The 20218-nt window shown below is 42.6% G+C and overlaps 1 protein-coding gene across 4 annotated transcripts in view; it reads left to right on the top strand.

Moving 5' to 3' along the window:
* The window catches only part of BRF1 (BRF1 RNA polymerase III transcription initiation factor subunit), a 175639-nt gene extending 159368 nt beyond the window's left edge, over positions 1–16271 (top strand). For all 4 annotated transcript variants that reach the window (XM_055715148.1, XM_014278464.3, XM_055715149.1 and 1 more), the window contains 3 exons: positions 7196–7247; positions 10310–10478; positions 12706–16271. In XM_055715148.1, the coding sequence (XP_055571123.1) occupies positions 7196–7247; positions 10310–10478; positions 12706–12743 (259 nt within the window). In that variant the 3' untranslated portion in view covers positions 12744–16271. The remainder of the gene's footprint in view (positions 1–7195; positions 7248–10309; positions 10479–12705) is intronic.
* Positions 16272–20218: the final 3947 nt, after the last annotated feature.

The following is a 20218-nucleotide window of genomic DNA, read 5'->3' as shown; positions in this document are numbered from 1 at the left end:
GCTGTGAAACCACGTTAAATCATCGTCCCACCATTCAGCTGCGTGATTAGATGTTCTGTGCATACCTCAAAATATGTGATGTTTTAAAGCTAGATTTGCTATTTAAATAAGAGGTTCGCCTTAATTGGCTGTTACAAATTACAAGCAAGAAGGAATGATTTATTGCTTATAATTAGAAATGAGTTACGAAGGGGAATGTTGGTAATCATAAAATAAAGCTTGGAATACATTGATTTCCAGATGGCTGGCAGTGAATTTGCTCTTTAATGTATAATAGACAAGGGGGAAAAAAAATCTGTCATCCATCTTTATTCCTTGATGGATTACTTGTATGAATCTATAGTTACCTGAATTTTGAAATACTAGTTTTGCCTGCATAATTGGATGAGAGAAACTTAATGTGCGTGGTGGTATATGCTATCAGAGGTGGTAGAAGAGGTGATTTAGTATTTTGCCTAGCATGATTTTTGTCCTTGTAATGTCAACAGGGAAGATCTAACGATATATCTGGCATCACCTTTGGGTATAACAATCTCAGTGGATTGTTCTCAGAGACTGCAGGTTACTAAGATGTTTTTCTTTTCATCTTTTGCCTCATTAGCTGTTTTTATGAGGTTGAGATTGATCAAAACACCTGTCCAAAAGCAAATATCTGTGATCCTCATTTCTTGAGTCTAGAAAAATATACTCGCACCAGATACAGACGGCAGTGCTACTGCTGAGAACTTTTCAATAGCATAATCCTTCTGTTGAGATGATAGTGTGTTCGTTCAACTTTTTAAATTTAATATCTGTTACTGTAGTTCCAAGCGTGATTTAAAAATTATTTCTGTTTGCTTTCTCCGCTAATAATGGTGCTTTCTGCCATAACAGATGTGTTCTGCACTGTTACCACTTGAAAGACGGCACTAAAAGATAGTTAGACATATTCGGATTGTCACCACATGAGTTGTCTCACGCCTATGTTTTAAAAGTGACACTGCCATTAGACTTGCTTAACTGAGACCATCATGGTTACTCATTTACCTTCATTAAAATGCTTCATAGCTTCCTTATTTTAAGTAGCTTTTCCCAGCAAGGTGCACATTTGCCTTGCTGCCATCATTTCATCTGGAAAAATTTCCATGGTGAAAGAAACAGCATATTTTCAACTAATAATTTCCTGACCTGTGGAGAGATGAGCTCATCAGTATCTTTATTGACAAACCCAGGAAGAAGGTGTGTCGACCAGAAATATTAGATCAGTCAGCCTTTCTTGTCCTGGAGCAATTGTAATTTCCCATGGTCTGCAGCAATTTCCTTTATAAGCAGATATGTGCAGAGATTGTTTCGGATCTGCTGCAGTAACATCATTTCATTTGGTCGCAATAAGGTGGCCTTAGATTTCATTCTTTTCATTTTTTGTTGTCGAAAATCTTTTGGTTTAGTCAGTGGAAAGAACAGCAAGTTGCTATTTTACAGCATCTAATTGAAGAACGAGCGCTGCAGCTATGCAGAAAAATACTGCCTGCTCCGAGCTGGGTTATTGAAGACAGTTATTGTGGCCTCTGCCCCTCGCTGAAAAGCCTGAAATAGGTGTTCAGGATACGTTAGCAAAAATCCTGCTTTTCAGAAGCATTTCGGTGACTGACGTAGGTGCTTAGTACCGTGCTGATAAACATATCCTGTAGTGAATGATAGCGATGCTTATTTTTTGGCAGTTTACTCCTGTGGGTTTCGATCCCCAGATACTTAAGCCTGGGTATTTGCTAGAAGAGGCCAATCTCATTAGCACTGAAGATGTTTCTCAGCATCGCGTTGTCTGATGCTGCGCTGATGAAAGCGAAGGTCCTGTGATCCAGCATGAAAGAAGGCTGAGTGGGAATCAGAAGTGGGAACAATTTCTCATTTCACTCTAGTTTTTGTTGTCACTTCAGCTTTGCTTTTTTTTCTGCTTGAAACGGCTCTTTCTGTAGTGTTGCTTGCTTGGATACAGGAGGCAAATGCTGGCTGTGTATGCACAGGCGTGTTGGAGCAGAGTTAGAAGAAGCTGGCTCTTAACACATCCTGACCATGTTGCCAAGGTGTCTGGCACTATCTAGGAGGCTCAGACCCTGCCTGCTGCTCCATCAGTCACGTCTGCACAGCTGGCAGCTCTGGGGTTAGCTCTGAGGGACCTGGACCACGCTGTGCGTGAGGTGAGCTCGTTGCAATGTGGACATGCCTGTCAGTTGGTGTTGTTTTGTCGGTGGTTGGGGTCTCTGCAGCCCTGTCACTGGGGAGGGTGATTCAGGGAAACTCCTCGGGGCTTTCACACTGATGGTGAGCTGGTTGGGTGAAGGGCTGGTCAGCCTGGCCTTCAGAAAGCCCAAAATACTTGCCTGCCTTATATTCAGGCACAGGTGGTTTCAAGGTGTGAGGATGCTCTGCCTTTCTGCAGATCATGATGTTGTCTGTGGTTGTGTGTAGACTTTTCCCAGTGTGCTAGAGTGCACCCTTCCACTCCAGCCCGTCCTCAAGGCTTCCTGCAGCCGTTCCTTGGTGTCACAACCAGCCATGGCCTTGGCCATGCACCTTGGTTGCCTCTCTAGGGGAGAGAATGACCTTTGTGAGCACCCGGCTGTCAGCCAGGAGCAGATGTAGGAGATGGTGGGATCCATAGCTGGATGTGCAAACCCCAAAGTGCTCTGGTCGCAGTCGTGGTTGCAGTCTCTGTTTTGCCCTCTGGAAAACAGCGGTGGTCTGAGTCCAGGAGGGTCACCCCTCAGTCCTGACCTAATGGCACAGCAGCGCGTCTGTGTCTCCTGACGCAGCTGTGTTTCCCAGAAGAGAATTAAATCCTTGCAGAGAGGTAATTCCCAGCTTTCCGGTAAGGATAACATTGATGGTACCTAATTAAAGGGCGCTCTTAGCTGGGGTAAACATTTATATTAATTTCCTTCTCACGCAGATGTCTGGTAAACTGACCTTCTGAGGCAAAACCATCTGGCCTCAGGTGGGAGGAGGATCTCGGCCAGCGTGGAGAACCTGACCAGTCTCTTGCCGAATCATTTCTCAATAGCTTTTTCTGTCACTGAAATGGCAGATGTATGAAAGGCCTGTGGTATGGATGCATACATTTTATGGGCAGTTCTCTTAGATGACCTGCATAATTACACTGCAGGCTTGTGGCTGCGGGCTCCGTTGTATCTGCTTTCCATCGCGTATTCTGGGATCATCCGCATATAAAATTAGCATGGGTGGTAAGCAGCAGTAAGATGTTCCCTACTTGGATGGATTAAATTAAATCCAGTAAGAAACAGAGCTTTGGGTGACTTTCCAAATTACTTGCAGGATTGCACTGAGGAGGTTGTTGCGGTATCGTAAACCTTTTTGGTGGGCGAACAGCCTGATGCAAGTGAGGTGGTTTTATTACCTCGCAGTGCTCTTTGTATTTTATGTACTGTGCTGTGTAATCTTTTGTTATTAAATAATAAGCAAAATAGAAACAGTTGTTTCTCACAGCCAGCTTGTTTTTCAGAGAAATTTGCTCACTTTGAAAGTTCAGTCTGTGTGATCTCCAGCCCTGTCAGGAGCTATTATTCTGAATCTTCTTTTAAATTGTTAAGCTGGAGGACAAACCTAGATGTTATCATGCAGATCTCAGCTGAGAGCGGAGTGGATTCGGCAGGGAGCAGCCTCTGATGCCATGTACCATGCCATTAGTTTTTGTCGAGAACGTGTCAAGATTATCTGCTCCGAGTGTTATGTGTGTTGGCTGACACGAGCATTTGTAGAGCTGTGTAATTTTTGAAGTAGTTTGAAATGCGGATATAACACTTGGTGCTGTGAAATCTCTTTTTTCCCCTTTTACGAATCACGTCGCTGTTCAGAAAGTTGCTTGTTTTGTTACTCCCTGCCACAAGGTACTGTATTAGTTTGCAAAGGTCATAATGGAAGTGCCTCAAACAAGTCGTCAGCATAGACAGTGAACAACTACTGAAGACCAGTTGCAACATGACATTTTCAATAGAGACTGTTGGTGCTTCAGTAGATACGGGATCATATCTCAGTGCAGGATATTGTTATTTATGGAACTTGGCAACCCTGAATTGGAGCTGGACCGTGATGGACAGGATTTTTCACGTGCAGTGTGTGTGTGCATCTGTGTACTTAGTAGCCTTTTAGAGATGAGGTTGACTCATGCACAATAAAAGTTGGATAAGATACATCAGCTACTAGTTTTTTCAAGGCGCTTTTTTCATCATAACTATTCAAACTTATCCCAGCCTCAAAATCAGTCGTCCTCTTCCGTGAAGACACTTTTTTTCTGCCCTCTGTGGTGCAGCCAGACAGCAGAAGGAGCCCGTATCTGTAGCCATGGCAGCCAGTAATTTATTGCTCCATATGGCTGGTGTGGCAGCAGCTGCTCTGGTTTAAGGAGGTCAGGGCACCGGGGCATTTAAAAACAAAAAACCTCGCTATAAAACCTTCCTAAATGGTTTTGTACAGTAATAGTAGGGTTCTCCATAGGCATAAGGAGAGTCAAGGGAGAAAAATTAGCTTACCTATTTATGTATTAATAACTTTTATATAATTTTAATCAAACACATTATTTCATGGGGGGGAATAAGTTTTTTGTCTCCCCTTGCAGTGGTTTAACCTTTTTTCCGTTTTCATCGCTGGTGTTTGCAGGTAGCACATCGTGTGGCGGCACAGCGAGCTGAGCTGTGCCGCCCACAGGGCGAGTGACCCTTCCAGATCTGTGCTGCAGCAGGTGCCCACCAGCCAGAGCAGGAGCAGCATCCAACCCGCTGCTTTTGGATGCATTAGATATTACACTGAGAGAGAAACCGTATCACCCGGATCGAATGGCAGCGCTATTCTTCTAGCAATAAAGATGCATGTTTTGTGAGCAGTTATCTTGGAGCAGAAATACAGCTTTAATTTCAGCTGGGTGTGAGAGTCACTCACCGCTGAAAAATGGTATAGAAGGGCTCTTGGATTTAGCACTAAAGTTTGCAAATAGGCTTTTCATAAGCGTGAATCTTTTTATTTTCATTAGGGGACCATTTTAATTAAAATGAAACTGGAATGTTTACTCTTTGCTTCCTATAGCTGTGATTGTTTTCCTCACTGTGTGAGCACATGTATAATTTGTTCTAAAAGAAATGTCAGCAGTTTCTGATTACCTTGTGAGTCTTACTCAACAGCTTGATTTTAATTGGGGGGAGGAAAGATTTCAGGGTGCTCCAGGGAGGTCTGATGTCTTTTGGTAGCAGGAGGAAATAGGTGCTATCTTTGGTACAATGTTAATTGCAATAATCACTACTACTGGTTTAAAATAAAAGTCCTTCATTTCTTACCCCTGTTATTTTTTTTCAGTCGTGTCAATGAAATACAACCTGTTTGGTAATTAGCATCCTTCAGCTACATAACCTTTTGACACTGCTGCATCTGTATGTTTGTAAGCATCTAAACAGGGTGACTTTCGGAAAACAGTACTTGACAGTAAGACAGTAGTCTTAAAATTTTAGGCAATAGGGAAGAAATTTTTACGGTGAGGGTGGTGAAACACTGGAGCAGGTTGCCTGAAGGGATGGTAGATGCCCCATCCCTGGAAATGTTCAAGGTCAGGCTGGACCGGGGCTCTGGGCAACCTGGTCTAGTGGAAGGTGTCCCTGCTCATTGCAGGGGGGCTGGACTAGATGGCCTTTAAAGGTCACTTCCAACACAAACCATTCTGTGGTTCTGTAAAAACTCTACAATTTGGATTAGATAAAGGAAAGAAAAGGCCAGGCACATAAGGGGGAGTGCGTCCATGCATTCAAATACATTCTCTCTAAGCCCAGAAGTCCACCAGGACTTTTATGTAACAGATCGTTTATGTGGGTCAAGAGTATCTCTTTCTTGATCTTTTTGATAATTCTGAAATATGACAAGAAATATCTGTAGCAGAATAATGTGTTCTGGTCCTTCGGTGGTACAGCTCCTGAAGCATTCCTGTGGCTTCTTTTTGTTTAGATCTACTTTAAGGAGGCACCTTGGACTACTTTGGTTGCCAAAGTGCCTTTTGAGCCTTGTGAAGCATTTCTGAGATGACCAGTTTCTGAACCTTTTTGGAGCTTAGACGATATTTTGTATTTTTATATCGTCTTCTCCATCAGGGATAATGATCTGAGTCTCCCCTGGTCATTCTCTGGGATTCTGTTTCTTCCTGCTAATTATTTGAAATAAACAAGTAGGAAAACAACTGGTTTCTGTGTGTTAACAGGGAGGAATGACTAATAGAAAATTGAGGGAAAGATACAGCTTATCATCAAAGACTGTATCTCTGGAGACATAAATTGGTATTCATTAAGTTGTTTGCCTAGACTTAGTTAAAAGATGTACTTAGTTAAAAGATGTCTGAGCAGTGTTCCAGTAGAAAGCAAGTCTTCTTGTTCATGACTAGATACTTCTAGATGAGGAGGGGAGACCAGAAGGCAACACTAAGTGATGGATTGAGAACAGCCTTCCTGCAGTAAGGAGAAAACAGGCTATGAAATGTTTTTCAGAAACAACAGTATTTAACACTCAGCGGTGAAGTAATACTGATCCATCTTTTCTCCCAAAATATGCAGGTCTCTTTCATATCTGTTGCAGAATTTAAAAAAAAAAAAAAAGTGTATGTCCAATTTCTGTTTCTTATTCAAGGTATGAGCAGCAGGGTCCCCTTGTTTTTGATGATGATTTCTGTAGCTGGAACTTGAATTTTGCCAGTGATGATTACGATACCCTGTGTGTATGATCTTACTAGTATCCTGTATATATCATCAAATACAGGGAATGGGTTGCAGAGTGGTGCTGGGTAATTCAGAGTGTGGCTCGGATTTGCCATGTCTGCGTTTTTCTAAAAAATCAGTTGCCTTTTGACTTTTGTAATACGTGACAAAACCATCTATTCCAGAGGCCTTTGGAATGGGCTGGGGCTGCAGTTTGAGGTGAGGTTTTGTTACTGTGCTTGTTAACGAGCATCCTTTCTTCCTATCCTGAACTGGGGCAGGCGCTTGCAAGGGAGAGTGTTTTATTTACTGTGGAGTCTGCGGCTCTCTGCTCTATATCTCATGTCTTTAAAAAAGTAATTGCCCAACATAACAAAGTTGCATAGTGCTTTCAGTGGAGGGTGAATAGTCTGTGCCAAACTCTTGTGCCTGGTGTAAGTTTTCTGATGTTCACCTTCTTTCCTTCTTTGCAGGTTAAGACCCTTGATTTCAACACAGCTTGCTAAGAAGGCTCACACTGAAGAGGTATGTGAAGTCCAGCACTTCTCCCAGTGTGACAGTTTGAATTTGGAAATTCCCACAGCCTTTCTCAGCTTGGCTCTGGCTATGTGGTAGATACGGGCAAGAGAGACTGAGGGCAAGAGTCTTGTCTCTCTGATCAGACCAGAAGCTGGTTACTGCAAACACTGCAAAGCTGAGATTGCCTGTTGTCCTTACGTATCCATCAGTAACATTAGCACAGCCTCATAATGCCTGGTTACACAGCAAAAAAGAGAAAACCCCCTGCAAGCATCTGAAAAGGTACATATCAAACAAGTGGGCAGGAAGAGTAGGAGCAGACAGAGCTTGTGCCTGTTTCTCAGCGCTTGGACCATCCCTGCGGAGAAGGGAGGTGATGCAAAACACAGCTTCTGTGCAGCCAGTGCTGACCCAAGGGAAGGGCTGGGCTTCTGCAGGAGACCGATAAGGAAACACGAAGTGACAGCTTACCCTGTATAGCACGGCTTACTCTTTGGTTGGTTTGTTTGCTTAGTTTCAAAATGTAACGGTGCCACAGAAAAGTTAGTGCTAGTAACTGGCCACTGCCAGAAACCCTCCGTGGGTGGCTTTGTGCCCCTGCATTTTCTGCTGAAGGGATCGTGATTATTATCAGAGTCACAGCAATAATTGCTTTCTTTCACTATTACTTTCACACTCTACAGAGTAGACATATGCATTCTGTGCATAACAAAATAATTGTCTACTACATATCTAAAAATTCTGTTTCTAATACACCAAAGGTATTTGTCCTTCTTTTTCCCACGAACATGTGACACTGACCCCCTTTTGGAAGTGAGCCAGTTACCCTAGGTGGTGTGACATGCTTTGACAGCTGCCCATCCATACATAACAGTGTGTGCCAAACTCAAGTCCAGGTTGTCTGGAAATGAATTCAAGAAGTTCTATTTGAAGACATTTGACTGCCTTATTTTTAAAATGACTAAAACCCACTGATTTTCAGAAACAGTTTGATATCCTGCCTGGGGAAATACATTTTCACTTACGCTATGCTCATTAGAAAACTCCGCACATTTGTAGAAGTACAGCAGTCTGGAAGTGGACATGATAATTAGAAGAAGGTCACATTTTAATTAGCACAGTGCAATTTTAAAAAATAATGACTCAGTTGTAGCTTCTTTATATTCACCCACTTTTTCAGAACAGATGGATAGTTTTAAGCATCTAAATTGATACATATTATGATGCTGATTCATCTCAAACTGTTGTGTCTATTTCTGCTTATACTGGAAACCTAGATGGACTCAGTTTGATCACTCTAGAGGCCAAAGCAGTGGTAGGAAAATAAAATGGATGGAAGTTCCTCTAAATAATATGATTAATTTGAGCATTAAAAAATCATGAATACCTGTGTTTGAATGATCTGAATATCTAAATACTTGATTTTCTATTAAAATTAATGGGTGTCTTTTGCCCTATTAATGAATTATTGGAGCAAACCCTTAGGTGACTTTGAAAAACTCAGGCAGATTCTTTAGGTTGACTGTCATGGTATGTGCCAAGTCCAGGAACAGCTTTGATGTTTGAATAATTAGACTGTCAACTTTTTGGTACAGGGATTTTCTCTTTCGGTGTATCTCTAAAGTGCCTGCAGTCACAGGGATTCTGGGAGTTACTGCATCCCAAGTAAATACATTTATAAATAAATAAGTGAAAATAAATTACAAGACTGTATCAGAACTTGCTGCCAGTGGAACTGGAGAAGATGCAGCAGTACCTAGTTGGGTACTGTTATTCAAAACCTAAAGCACTGTAGGACTTTTCTTGTGGTGGGGATCCAAGGAGCTGGGGTTTTCTGGTCTCCTTTGGACCATTCATTGTTCAGAGCACCTCACCGCTGTCCTTCCCAAGGAAGTGGTCCCAGTCTTTTTCATCTTTCCTAGCAGGGGAGATTACTCTCAGTGCTGGTAACTGCTGACTAGTGACAGGTACTGTTAAGCACCTTCTTAAAATTGCTGGCATGGCCCAGCAGCATTAACCTTTAATGTTCGTCAACTTGCCATTAATGGGATGTACTTCTGAGCCACAGGCTCTAGCGTACAAGCCTCAAATCGTCCAAGTACGGAACAAAGGTGAAAAGTGCCGGGTTACAAAGCTGGTGGAGGTGAAGCTCCTGTGATGTTTCTTCCCTGGGTGAGACAGGGAGGTAAAGCCCCGGACTGAGCACACCATGGGAGTGAGAGCTCCAGAGAGACCAGAGCCTGGACTGTGCTGGGGCAGACCACGTTGCTGGTTCCAGCCCCATTCCCAGATCTGCTATTAGTGAACCAAAGACAGTATTACCTTCTCCAAATTCACCTCTGACTCCTTGCAGTTGTCCTTTCTCTCCCTCCCTGCTGTGTCTTGCCTAACCTTGGAGCAACTGGGGACGTACACATATGGAATGGGTCCCGTCAGTGATCAATTCCCAAGTTAGTGTTTGGAGATCATTATTCTGATGAATTGCATAGGTAATGTTACAGGTGCTGGCGTGTGTTACCAACCTAGTGCTCTGCCATCACATTAAGTGCTGTCTAAAGAGTGCTATTTGTTCCACAGCTCATTGTGCCTCCAAATAAATCCAGCCAGAGCTGTCAAAACTAATACAGGTTGCATTTTTTCTGATTTGAAGGGTACGTTTTTGCTATCATTAAATTGTCAATAACGTTGTTATTGTGTAATAGGCCTGATGTGAGTCAAGTGCAATGAGGAAAATGTTGTAAGTTTTCCTGCAGAGCTCTGCTGAGGAGCCTTCACTCCCAAATTTCTCCTTAAGTTGTGCTTGCAAGAGGATCCTTGTTCTGCAGTTACTGTCTCTGGGTATTTCAGTTACATGGCTATGAATTATGTGAAAACTGGACGTTTGTGCCTGACTTTCATTTGAGCAACGTTTCTTTGAGCAACTCGCATGTGCCCTAGAACAGCTAAACCTCTAGCACTGACATGGCCTTCCAGCTCTCCGGTCCTTACCATTTTCAAGCTGCTTAAGTTTTGTACAAATATTGAACAAAAGGAAGGGCTGCTCTACTGACCCCTCTTCTTTTTTGCAGATGACCTTTCCCAGTGCACAAGCAGAAGCCCCTGACTTAGAAAAACCAGCAGCTGTGCTAGTGGAAAGTGGCCCAGTAGCTTACAACCCTGAGGAAGAGGTAGAAGAGGAAGAAATAGAAGAAGATGATGATCACTGCATGAGTGCCTTGCAGTTAATGGGAGGGAACGGTAAGCTGGGATGTGCTCTAAATCCACTGCTGCTGTGGGGTTTGTTGTTGCAGGGCTGAGGACAGACAGGGTTGCCCTGTTTGTCCCTGTCCTCCAGGAGCTCATTCCTTGCGGAGCTCCTGCCGCTTTGCTGGCATTGCCCATTGCTGTGGGAAAGCCCGGAGTCACCCTCGTCTGAAAACTGACCTTCTTAGTGACTCCTCCTGAGAAAACTTTGCATCTGGAGTTTTAGGCTAAGAGGGCTTCTCAAGAACAAACCGACGTCAGGCCTTTTGCAGAATCAGGTTTATTAATGTAGATCTGAGGAATTACGGGGTCAGTAACCCCTCCATTAGCGGTGCCTGGGGCTCGTTGCCTCGTGAGCCGAGCCACCCCGCTCCTGCCTTCCTCCTCAGCTGGGTCTGCAGCAACGTCCAGACTGTCCGTGAGCCCTGGGGATGTGGCTGTCCAGCTCAAAACAGAATGCATCGTCACACTCTGTTTCTGGGGAAAGTGTTGGGAGGAAATAGTTCTTCACCAGGTACAGAAATTGCATTGACAGCGTGCAGCGTGCTGTATGTTACACAGATGTGTGCTCATTTCTTTGGGTTACCCAGCAAAGCCACTCATTTAATTAGGTTTCTTCGCTGGCAGGAAAAGGCAGTATCCTCTCTGCTGCCATTTTTCCTAGCTGGACACATCCACATTTATCCCTAATTAAAAACTTCCCCTTAGATGTTAAGTTTTGAAAATATACAGAAATATTTTTAAAATGAGAGCTGCTAATTATGGGTTGTGACAAATCAAGATGGGAATAAGTTTCCTACTGAAACGTTATTTACTGCAAAAATCTTTCCAGTACTATTAATTTAGCTTTCATGGACAATATGCATACATTTCACAGAAGTGTCTGTTGCTTTTAGATTTATTTCTCCACTGGAAAATAATTGCCGAACCATAGGAAAAAGAGTTTGTTGCCTGCATTTATTATTAGAATAATGTTCCCAAGACAAGGCACTCATGTGGGGGTGGGTAGGTCTATGTTTATTAATACCCCCCCAAAAAAAAAAAATAGAATAAAGGTCACTGAGCTTTTTTTCTTTGTAAGTGTTACTATTTTTAAACCATTCTGAGAACATTCCACTACTCCCTGTCTGGTCTGGACAGCAGCTGAAAAATCAGAGTTTAAAAAAAAAACGAAAGGAGCGTTGCCAAAATTCAAATGCAGGTGTGCAGAGCTGCTCAGCAGAACAAATAACTCCTTTCTAACTGCTTTCTTCATGGATCTTAGACCTGTCTGCCTGGAATAACTACAGGAATTACAGATGGTGAACATCACCAATTCTACACAAATTATTGTAAATTACACTTAATTCTGCTTCCGAGCATTTGCTTGACTCTTTGGATGAAATGTTGCACTGTGTTCGATTTGAAATATAAAGGTTAACTTTACTGAATGCTCCTACGTAATAATTATCTGTAGGTTTGACTACGTAACAGAAAATAGGTTTCACTGCATTCAGAAGCACACAGAAGAGAAACTGGTGCATTAGAAACACGCAGACTTGCCTTCTGACACACACACCACGCAGTCTTTGCACTCAGCATTGTTTTAAGAAAACAAAATAGGAAAAAAAATCTGGGCAAGATTTTAAGCTCTTTTACGAGTAAGTAGATACAGGAGATGTGAGTCAGATGCATTGGTCAGGATTTGTTGCATGACTCCTTTGAGGTTGATGGGAACTCTGAGCTATCTCTGAACTCTGGTAGTTTCAGCCTATAAATGCATGAATAATATAAACAAGGCAGCTTTTTTCTTGGTGGCTGTGTCTAGTGAGAATCATGCCTACTTGTAAATGTATGCTGCTGCTTATCAGCCACCATGTTTCAAATTACTTGTGACAATCAGGCTTGAACACCTTAACCTCTAAATTAAACCAAGTATTTCACATATCCATGTGCCAGGTATTCCTAAATGAGGGTCCAGTGAGAAGAGGTATTTTTGGATACACGCTTACAAATAATTTTATTCATTGAGGAAACTACATGCAAGAACTTTTTATTCAGCCCTAGGAAATTTTTTTTTTAAGTTGCTTTCTTAAGTTTTTTTAAGGTGCTTTCTTAAGGCAAAACTTACCATCTAGTTGCACAGCAGGAAAACAACCTGAAAGTAGCAATACTTTTGTCGTATCTTCCGCCTACCTGGAATATTTGCATTTTTATATGCTTTTGTCTTTGTGTGTTTCAGATTATGGCTGCGATATGGATGATGATGATGGCTATTAGTTCCATTTACTTCCAAAGGACAGGGACTGTGTCTTGTTCCCAGCAATCTTTGGTCTTCAAACTGTATGAATAGTGAAAGAAGCTGTCTATGGTCAGCAAGTGTAATCAAGCAATCTTTACTTTTGCAAACCTAATTTTAGTTTGGCTTTTACTCTGGTCAGTTTACATTGACCCATAACCCAGCAATAAAGTTTGGGTTTGTACTTGAATATATTTTTTTTTCGGTGGATCATAGTTTGAGGATGAAATTAACGAGAGTAATGTCTCCAGAGAACAAAAGAAAAGAGACAAAATAGATTGTGTATAAAGCATGTGTGGCTGAAAGCAGCACATCTCTTATTTATGTGACTCTGCTCTTAGGCCTGCTGTTGAAAGGGAGCAGACTGAAGGACAGATAGGAGGACAGGTAAAAAATGAGAAGTGTGCCTGTTGGTTATTTGAGTACAGTAGCATTTATTGTCTCATAATGCTACAAGCAAAAGAAAGGAAACATTTCTAACCTGTATTGTAAACATGACTCTGCTGTTGTATACGAGCTCATTACCTAAGCCTATCAAAAAGTAATGACAAGTTGTATATTTGCAGGGCAGTATTGGTTTCTCTGAAATGAAGTAAATACTCCTTTATATTAATCGATTCCTAGATTTCTTAAAAGATGTGACAATAGAAGGCAGTGTTGGCAGCGAAGCATCATCTTCCACTGTGAGTCTGGTGTGGTTTATGTGGAAGGAGGGGGAAGGCCTGGGTGAGGCAAGGAGCGCGGAGAGCTGGCAGGTGACAGTGCTGTGCGCATGCGCCTGTGCTGGGCATCCCTAGGGACAGCCAGGTCCTGCTGCGCCTGCTGTTGCTGCAGGAGTCACTCTGGCTGTCTTTATGGCGCTGCTCTTGTCCAGCCGAGCTAGGGTGAAGGTCTGCTCCCAAGAGCTGCCTGTCTCTCAAACCAGTTGAAAGAAAGAGAAAGCTGAGCTTTTTAATAAATAAACTAGCATCTGCTTTGGCTGAATTTAATTTAATGTAATTTATTTAACTTTCTATGGGTAAATTAAAGGTCACCATGCAGCAGTCTGGCTTTCACGGCTCAAATCCCACCCGTGAACAGTTGCTGCAATGTGGATGATGCTGAAGCTCCAGCCCTGGGTGCCGCAAAATGTCAACAGGTGGGTCCTTCTCTTCCAGATACATCGACTCTTGCAAGGAGAGTGGGGGTCAGGGAAGGAGCCCCTATTGCCCGATCCCGCCCTGTTGCCTCTGACCTGCCTCTCCCTGGCACTGCTGGGGCCAGGGCTCTCGGCTCTGGGAAATGCACTGCCCGCTGGGTCACACTCTTGATGAGTGCAGCTGCGGGACCCAAGCTGTTTTCATCTCTCTCCCTCGTCTAGTGATAGTCATGAAAACTGTAGCGCTGCAGGCTTGTCTTACACCAGGGCAGGATGGATCCCTGCCTTACCAACGTGGTTTCTGTTAAGCTGTCTCTCCTGGTCAGCTCGTCCTTCCCACCCTCTTTGAGGAGCGCTCATCGCTAACGCACCATCCATACTCCTGCTGCGGAGGGTGGAGCGTGGCAGAAGCTTTAGGAAGCTCCCTAGCTCCTGCCAGCCAGGGTGACAATGATGCCAATACCTGTGGTTGTCACCAAAGAGGGGAAGGGCCATGTGGCCTTCCATACTTCTGTCCCTCTCAGTAGCATGCATAAGAGGGATCATGTATGTAGAGCAAGAGGGAGTGCTTTTTTTTAGAGCAGCCTTGATATTATTTGGCTGATAAATGTAGTCTGTTGGGTATTTTTGAGCCCTGTGTAGGCATATTTCTGCAATGACTTCTTAAAAGCAGAACCTGGTAACAAAAATGGTGTAGTGAGGCTAATGGGAAGAAGACCTCTTCTGAACCAGTTTCCAGTTACTTAGTTTGCAGCACTTCAGTGGAAAGAAGAGATTCCATATAATTCTTAGGGAAAAAGCTGGCATTTTCACCAAAAAACTGTAGATTTTTTTCTGATACTTCATAAATACTGCACAGAAAAATGATATTGAGGAGATAAACCTTTCTACCTCTCTTTTATCTACACCATAATTAAAAATCATACTATAAGTAGACAGCTTTTTAAAAAGTAGTTTGTTTTATCAGAGTTCATGCTCTGCAAGTCTTTGAGACAGTTGAGTTTGATCATTTGGGTTCAAATTAGCCAATAGCGCTACTACAAATACCCATACTCACAGTGTATTCTCAAAACTCGGGTTTTATTCCAAGGTACACATTATTCTCTATGCAGGAGAAAAACATGCATAAATAAACACGCATATGACTCATGTAGGTCGAGTGCTTTTCTCAAATGCAAGATGTTGGCTCTTAAAGAAACCGCTAAAATGAATTCTTTATTATCAAGGGTCTTTCCTCCCGTCTTGGTTTGTTCCCCCAAAGCTTACTAAACCTTGCTGCCAATGTAGTAGTGATGTTATGTGCGGGAGCTGAGTCTGCCCAGATAACTGCTGCTAGTAAATTTGGATTTCAATAGCACATTGCATTTCTGAGAACATCATTTCCTGCACTGGAAGCAGGACTGCAGTTTTTGAATGCTTTTGTATGATTTGATTAGGAAAGGCTATCTCGTAGTCTGCGAGAAGGGCATTTGGAGAGCAGAAGAAAAAAAAAGATCTACAATTCCATAGCATCTCAGTATTTCTGGTGAAGTTAATGGCATGGTTTCCATACAGGAATCCTAAAGGAAAAGCGATGGTATTGGATAGGCAGACTTCACTCTGAGCATTGTAAGGCTTCTTAAGGTATAGTGATTATGTACATTTTTAATTTATTGGTGACTTACTGGGATTTTTATAATGTTCATTCCTTCTTGATTTAACTGAGCTCAGGAAATATAAACAGATTAGAACATGCTAGTTTCTGTTTTTATAGCCAGTCATTAAAATGTAAAAAGATTAACACTGCATTAACTCTGTTTACTACTGTTGATGTATCTGGACAATTTTGTTGTATATAAGTAAGCCTAAATTCACTTGGAGTAATTTGGACCCTGCTTTTCTCAGGATTCTGATTATAATGAAGAGAGCTTATAAGGCTTCAACATTTGTTGTTCTTAGATCTTATTTGAACCCACACAAGCTGTATGTCATCGGTTTTGTTGCATAAAGTATGTCTCTTGCTGCAAGTCACTTTGCTTGACAGGCAAAACCCTCCAGCTGTTGTATCCAGCTTGTCTGCCATGCAGCCTTTTAACACTCTTGTACTGTGGAGTAAAAAATGAAAGAAATAAGGAAAATAATGAGATTCTTCACTGTGGTGAGTGCTTTTTCAGTGTCTTAATCATCTGTGACATTTCTTTAAAATCTCTGTGTTCAGTACAGCAACTTTTAGATGGTGCCAGACAGCCTTGTCTTGAGGGTTAAACACGATTGTCGAAAAAGTTCTTGCCATCCTGATGGTTTGTTTGTATTCTTTGGATTGCATTGAAACTCCAGTCACAGATGTGTATGGTTAATGTGTAGTTTTGCCTAATAAATGTTCTGTTTCTTATATTTGTGTTGAATCCTTGTATTTGTTTCAGTTAGTGCCAAGGAAATTAAACCTGCTTGATGTAAGCATATGTATCATCCTTAAACAACCACAATATGAGCCATGTTAAGCTTTTTTACTGTAATATATTTGCTGTAAATAAGAAGTAAAACCCTTGCATAACCCATTTTTTATGATGCTCTCCTGCTAATTTCTGATTTTTCTGTCCTCATTCTTATGAACGTTTGGTTTTGATTGTGGCATGATTGGTTGATAGTGGCGAAGATCTGTAATTCAGAGCTTGCTTTTGTCTCTAAAAGGGAAGACATGTCTAATCAGGCAAGTGTGTTTTACAAGATAGTGTTCTACTGATAAATGTAGATACTTTCTGTAAACTGCGTAACATTAACGAGGTTTTTCCACTAAGCTATATAATTAACTGTCTGTGGGAACAATATATAGTGTGTGTGTGTTTAGTGGACCTGTTCCAGTACTTGTTTCTGAAAGTTGTCGCTTGATAAATAAGGTGTGTGCTGAGTTAAAAAACATGTTATTTTATCAACATCTGGTCGCCACAGTTTGGAGGCCAAAATGCACATCTACCCTTTGTGCATATGGGTGTTTGCTCCTTTTATTTTTTTCTAGGAAGGGGAGCTACAACTGGATCCTCAGGAGTGTCTACAGCAGAGTTCCAGCATATAGTAGGACATTTAACAGTAGTTTTGATATGGCAGTAAGTATGTGTCATTGCAGCATTTCACCGGGCTCCCATAATCTCTAGGTGCATGCTTGCTCTCACTGACAGCGGGATGTTTTTATCTTCATTTCTTTTCAGCTGTTCCAACCGTTTCCACTGGAAGTTGGGAACTTCTCCAGTGATGTTCATCACTGATGTGCTCTCACTTATAACGTCTAAGCTCTTAAAAAGCACTGGCCACCTTGGCCTTGGACTTTCTGCTGCTCTTCCCAAACTGCACAGTTACTGGCTTTGTCCTGTAATTTTTCTCTCCTCTACCACACCAGGCTTTCATAACCAAAACCATTCTGTTGCCCCAGCTGTGTTCATCAAATACACCACCTCCTTTAAGGGTATGAGAAGTTAAATAATGTTAATAAACCTGAAATCTTGCAAAGCTTTATATTAACTTCATTTGTCAGCAGTAGATCATAGCACACTTGTTCTTAGGTTCACGTTTTGTCATGCAGAAAAGGCTGTTGTAATTTTCTACTCCTGTGTTGTAATTTTCTATTTGTGTGGAAGAAGAGTTACAGCGTATTATTTGGTGTTTCTTATGCCAACCCCAGTACCTGGCAGTGGTCTTAGTAGGTGGTGGTTGTTTGGTGAAAGGGGTTAAGCACACAAAAAAGGAGACTGGGTGAAAATTCATGGCTTGGGGCATAACAACTTTACTTGGTGAGTTCCTTCATCATAATTGTTTTTTTTCTTATGGGACTATTGTGCATTTTTGTGGAAATGAGGGAGGCGCATACATTCCATAAAAATGCAAAATGAAATTCCCATCTTGCCACACGGCTCTAGGAGCACAGAGTTAATGACTCCTAGTCTGAATCTTACGTTTGTTATTGTACGGGTCAGCAGTAAGTGGCAGTGTACTGGACACCGGGATGACAGTCACAGTATTACCGTTTCCATTGCAAAGTTGCACCAAGAATACTTTCTTACTGCTCTTGGTGCTCTTAGTAAAGTTTCTCAGCTCTTCAAAAGCAGAAAACCACAGCAAATTAAGGGAATTTGAACAAAGCAATAAAAAGAAACGGCACCAACACTGTGCTTACCAGGTAGTTTTTCTTCAGCGTTGTTCTCTGGGGAAGGTAAAAGGTTTTTATATGCAGAGACTACAAGGGGCAAAAGTTGCATCTTAGCAGCAGCAGAGGTGAGGCAGCATTTTCCATCTTCCTCACAAGAATTCCAGGCTCCTCTTTCATGGTATGTCGTGCACCATCTTCATCATTTGCAGACTGGGCAGACCACTGGAGGATACGGAAAGAGGTAGGACACCTAAGCAGGTAAGGAAGAGGAGATGGTGAGGTGTCTTCATTTCACTTGAGCAAAACCAAAGGAGATTCATTAGAGTGGTTTTAAGGACTGTAGGTTGATGTTAAGGAGAAAAACAAGCTGCATTAAGAAAACAGGAATGATGAATGATTAGGGAGTATTTCTTTACAGTGATGTGCCTTGGGCTGTGCACAGGCAGTGAGCGTAGGAATGGACCAAGGATAATACTTGCATCTCTGGAAACGCAGCTGGTCTCACAGCTGCATTAAAAATTGAAGTCTTACAATGCCACTGTTGCTGATATGCCTCTGCTTCTGTCAGGTTGAGGTGTGATTTCTAAGGGCCCTGGGATGCCAGCTGCCCCAGTCCTGGCTAATGGACAGCAGCATTCCCTGCCCGTGGGCTGGTGGACAGGTTTCATGCTTGTTGCAGGTGTTTCCTGCCCATAGCTGCTCATTCGCAAAGAAGAATCTGTGAGGTTTTTTGGGGGAAAAAAAGCCACGTGCTCATTTCTCAACTCTAGCTTTTGATAACCATAACAAAAAAATAGGCTACACTGCTGCCTGCGCAGCCCGGGCTGGCCTGAGGTACCACCTCGCTGCAGAGCCGTAGCGTGTGTTGGAGGGCAGCATTCGTGGCTGGTGCAGCCACCCATCTGCCAGCAGCTTGGTGGGTGTTCTGACCCCTGTCCTTCTTGCTGAGGGTCCCCTAAGTCTGCTGTTCTTGTAGAGGTGCTAATCCCGGTCTTCATTAAATACCCTTGGGTGCATAATGGTTTTGGAGCAAACATTTCTCAGTAGAAATCCCATGCAAAGAGTGTGATCTGTGCCAAGAGCCTGTTAGCAGTCAGGGATCTCAAGTTCCCAGAAGTGCAAACAACTAGTCGGAAGGTGATGTGAAGATGCCCATGATAGATACACACAGTTGTAAACTGGTGCAGTTCCTGTGACTTCGCATCGGGCAGTAAGGGCTTTGCTGGTTTACATCAGTGCAGGATCTGTGCCATTCGCAACAGTCTCTAGAAGTGGTAGCAGTAATGAAGGAAGGGAGAAGAGTGCTCTGGGGTGAAAACAGTTTGTGATATCGTGGTATGTCACCCAAAGCCACATCTTACTCTGTTTGTCAAGCACAACTTACTGCCTTGCCTAATTGACCAGCAAAGTGGTGTTATCTATTCCGCTGATGTTAAAATAAATGAGAAAAGGGACTTCAGTGGTGTTATAGCTGTAGTGAGCAGCACGCAGTGCATCCCTCTTCAGCTCTGCAGGGAGACGGCTGTGGCTGTCAAAACTTCCTGTAGGGTGGTCAGAACTACTCTGATGTGGATCTGTTGTAATTGAATAACTGTTTTCCAGAGCAGCATCATGTCTGGGAAATGGGCTAAATCCTTGTAGATGGTTTGATTCCTGCCTATACTCTGGGAGCTCACCAAAGGAGAGTCCACACACATACCAACACAATTCAAGTAAGATTCATGGGTTGACACAGGGTAAAATATAGCTAAAGCAAATGGTTTCCAAACTCTAGTCAGCGTGTTCAAGCAAACTCTTACACAAGGCCACTGGGAAATTGTTTGATACTGCTGCATGCTGCCTTAAATCAGTAGGACCTACTGTAAGCTCTGAGGTTTGCAACAGCAAGTCAGTGCTATGTGAATCATTGTGTTTTCTTTCTGGGCCATCAGGCACCGCGAGGAAGGGTCTGAGTGGATTTTTGCTGTCTGCGTTCAGATGAAGGATCTTTCATCTTGTTCATCTTCCCGGTATAGTTGATGCTGGCTCGGAGGAGCTGGCTGTACTGCATTAATAAAATGCCATCTAAAACACTTTTGGCCAGTGCTCTCAGCACACATGCAAGTTTAGACTTTCCGATCTCCCCTGGCCACTTGGTAAGCAAAAGGTCTCTATCAACAGGGGTAGTGCCAGCCCTTGTACAGGTGCCCAGCACAGAC

The sequence above is a fragment of the Falco cherrug genome, chromosome 7 (assembly GCF_023634085.1).
Source record: "Falco cherrug isolate bFalChe1 chromosome 7, bFalChe1.pri, whole genome shotgun sequence".
NCBI classification, from domain to species: Eukaryota; Metazoa; Chordata; class Aves; order Falconiformes; family Falconidae; genus Falco; species Falco cherrug.
Note: the sequence above shows the minus strand (reverse complement) of the source record. Positions and strands in the feature narration are given on the sequence as shown.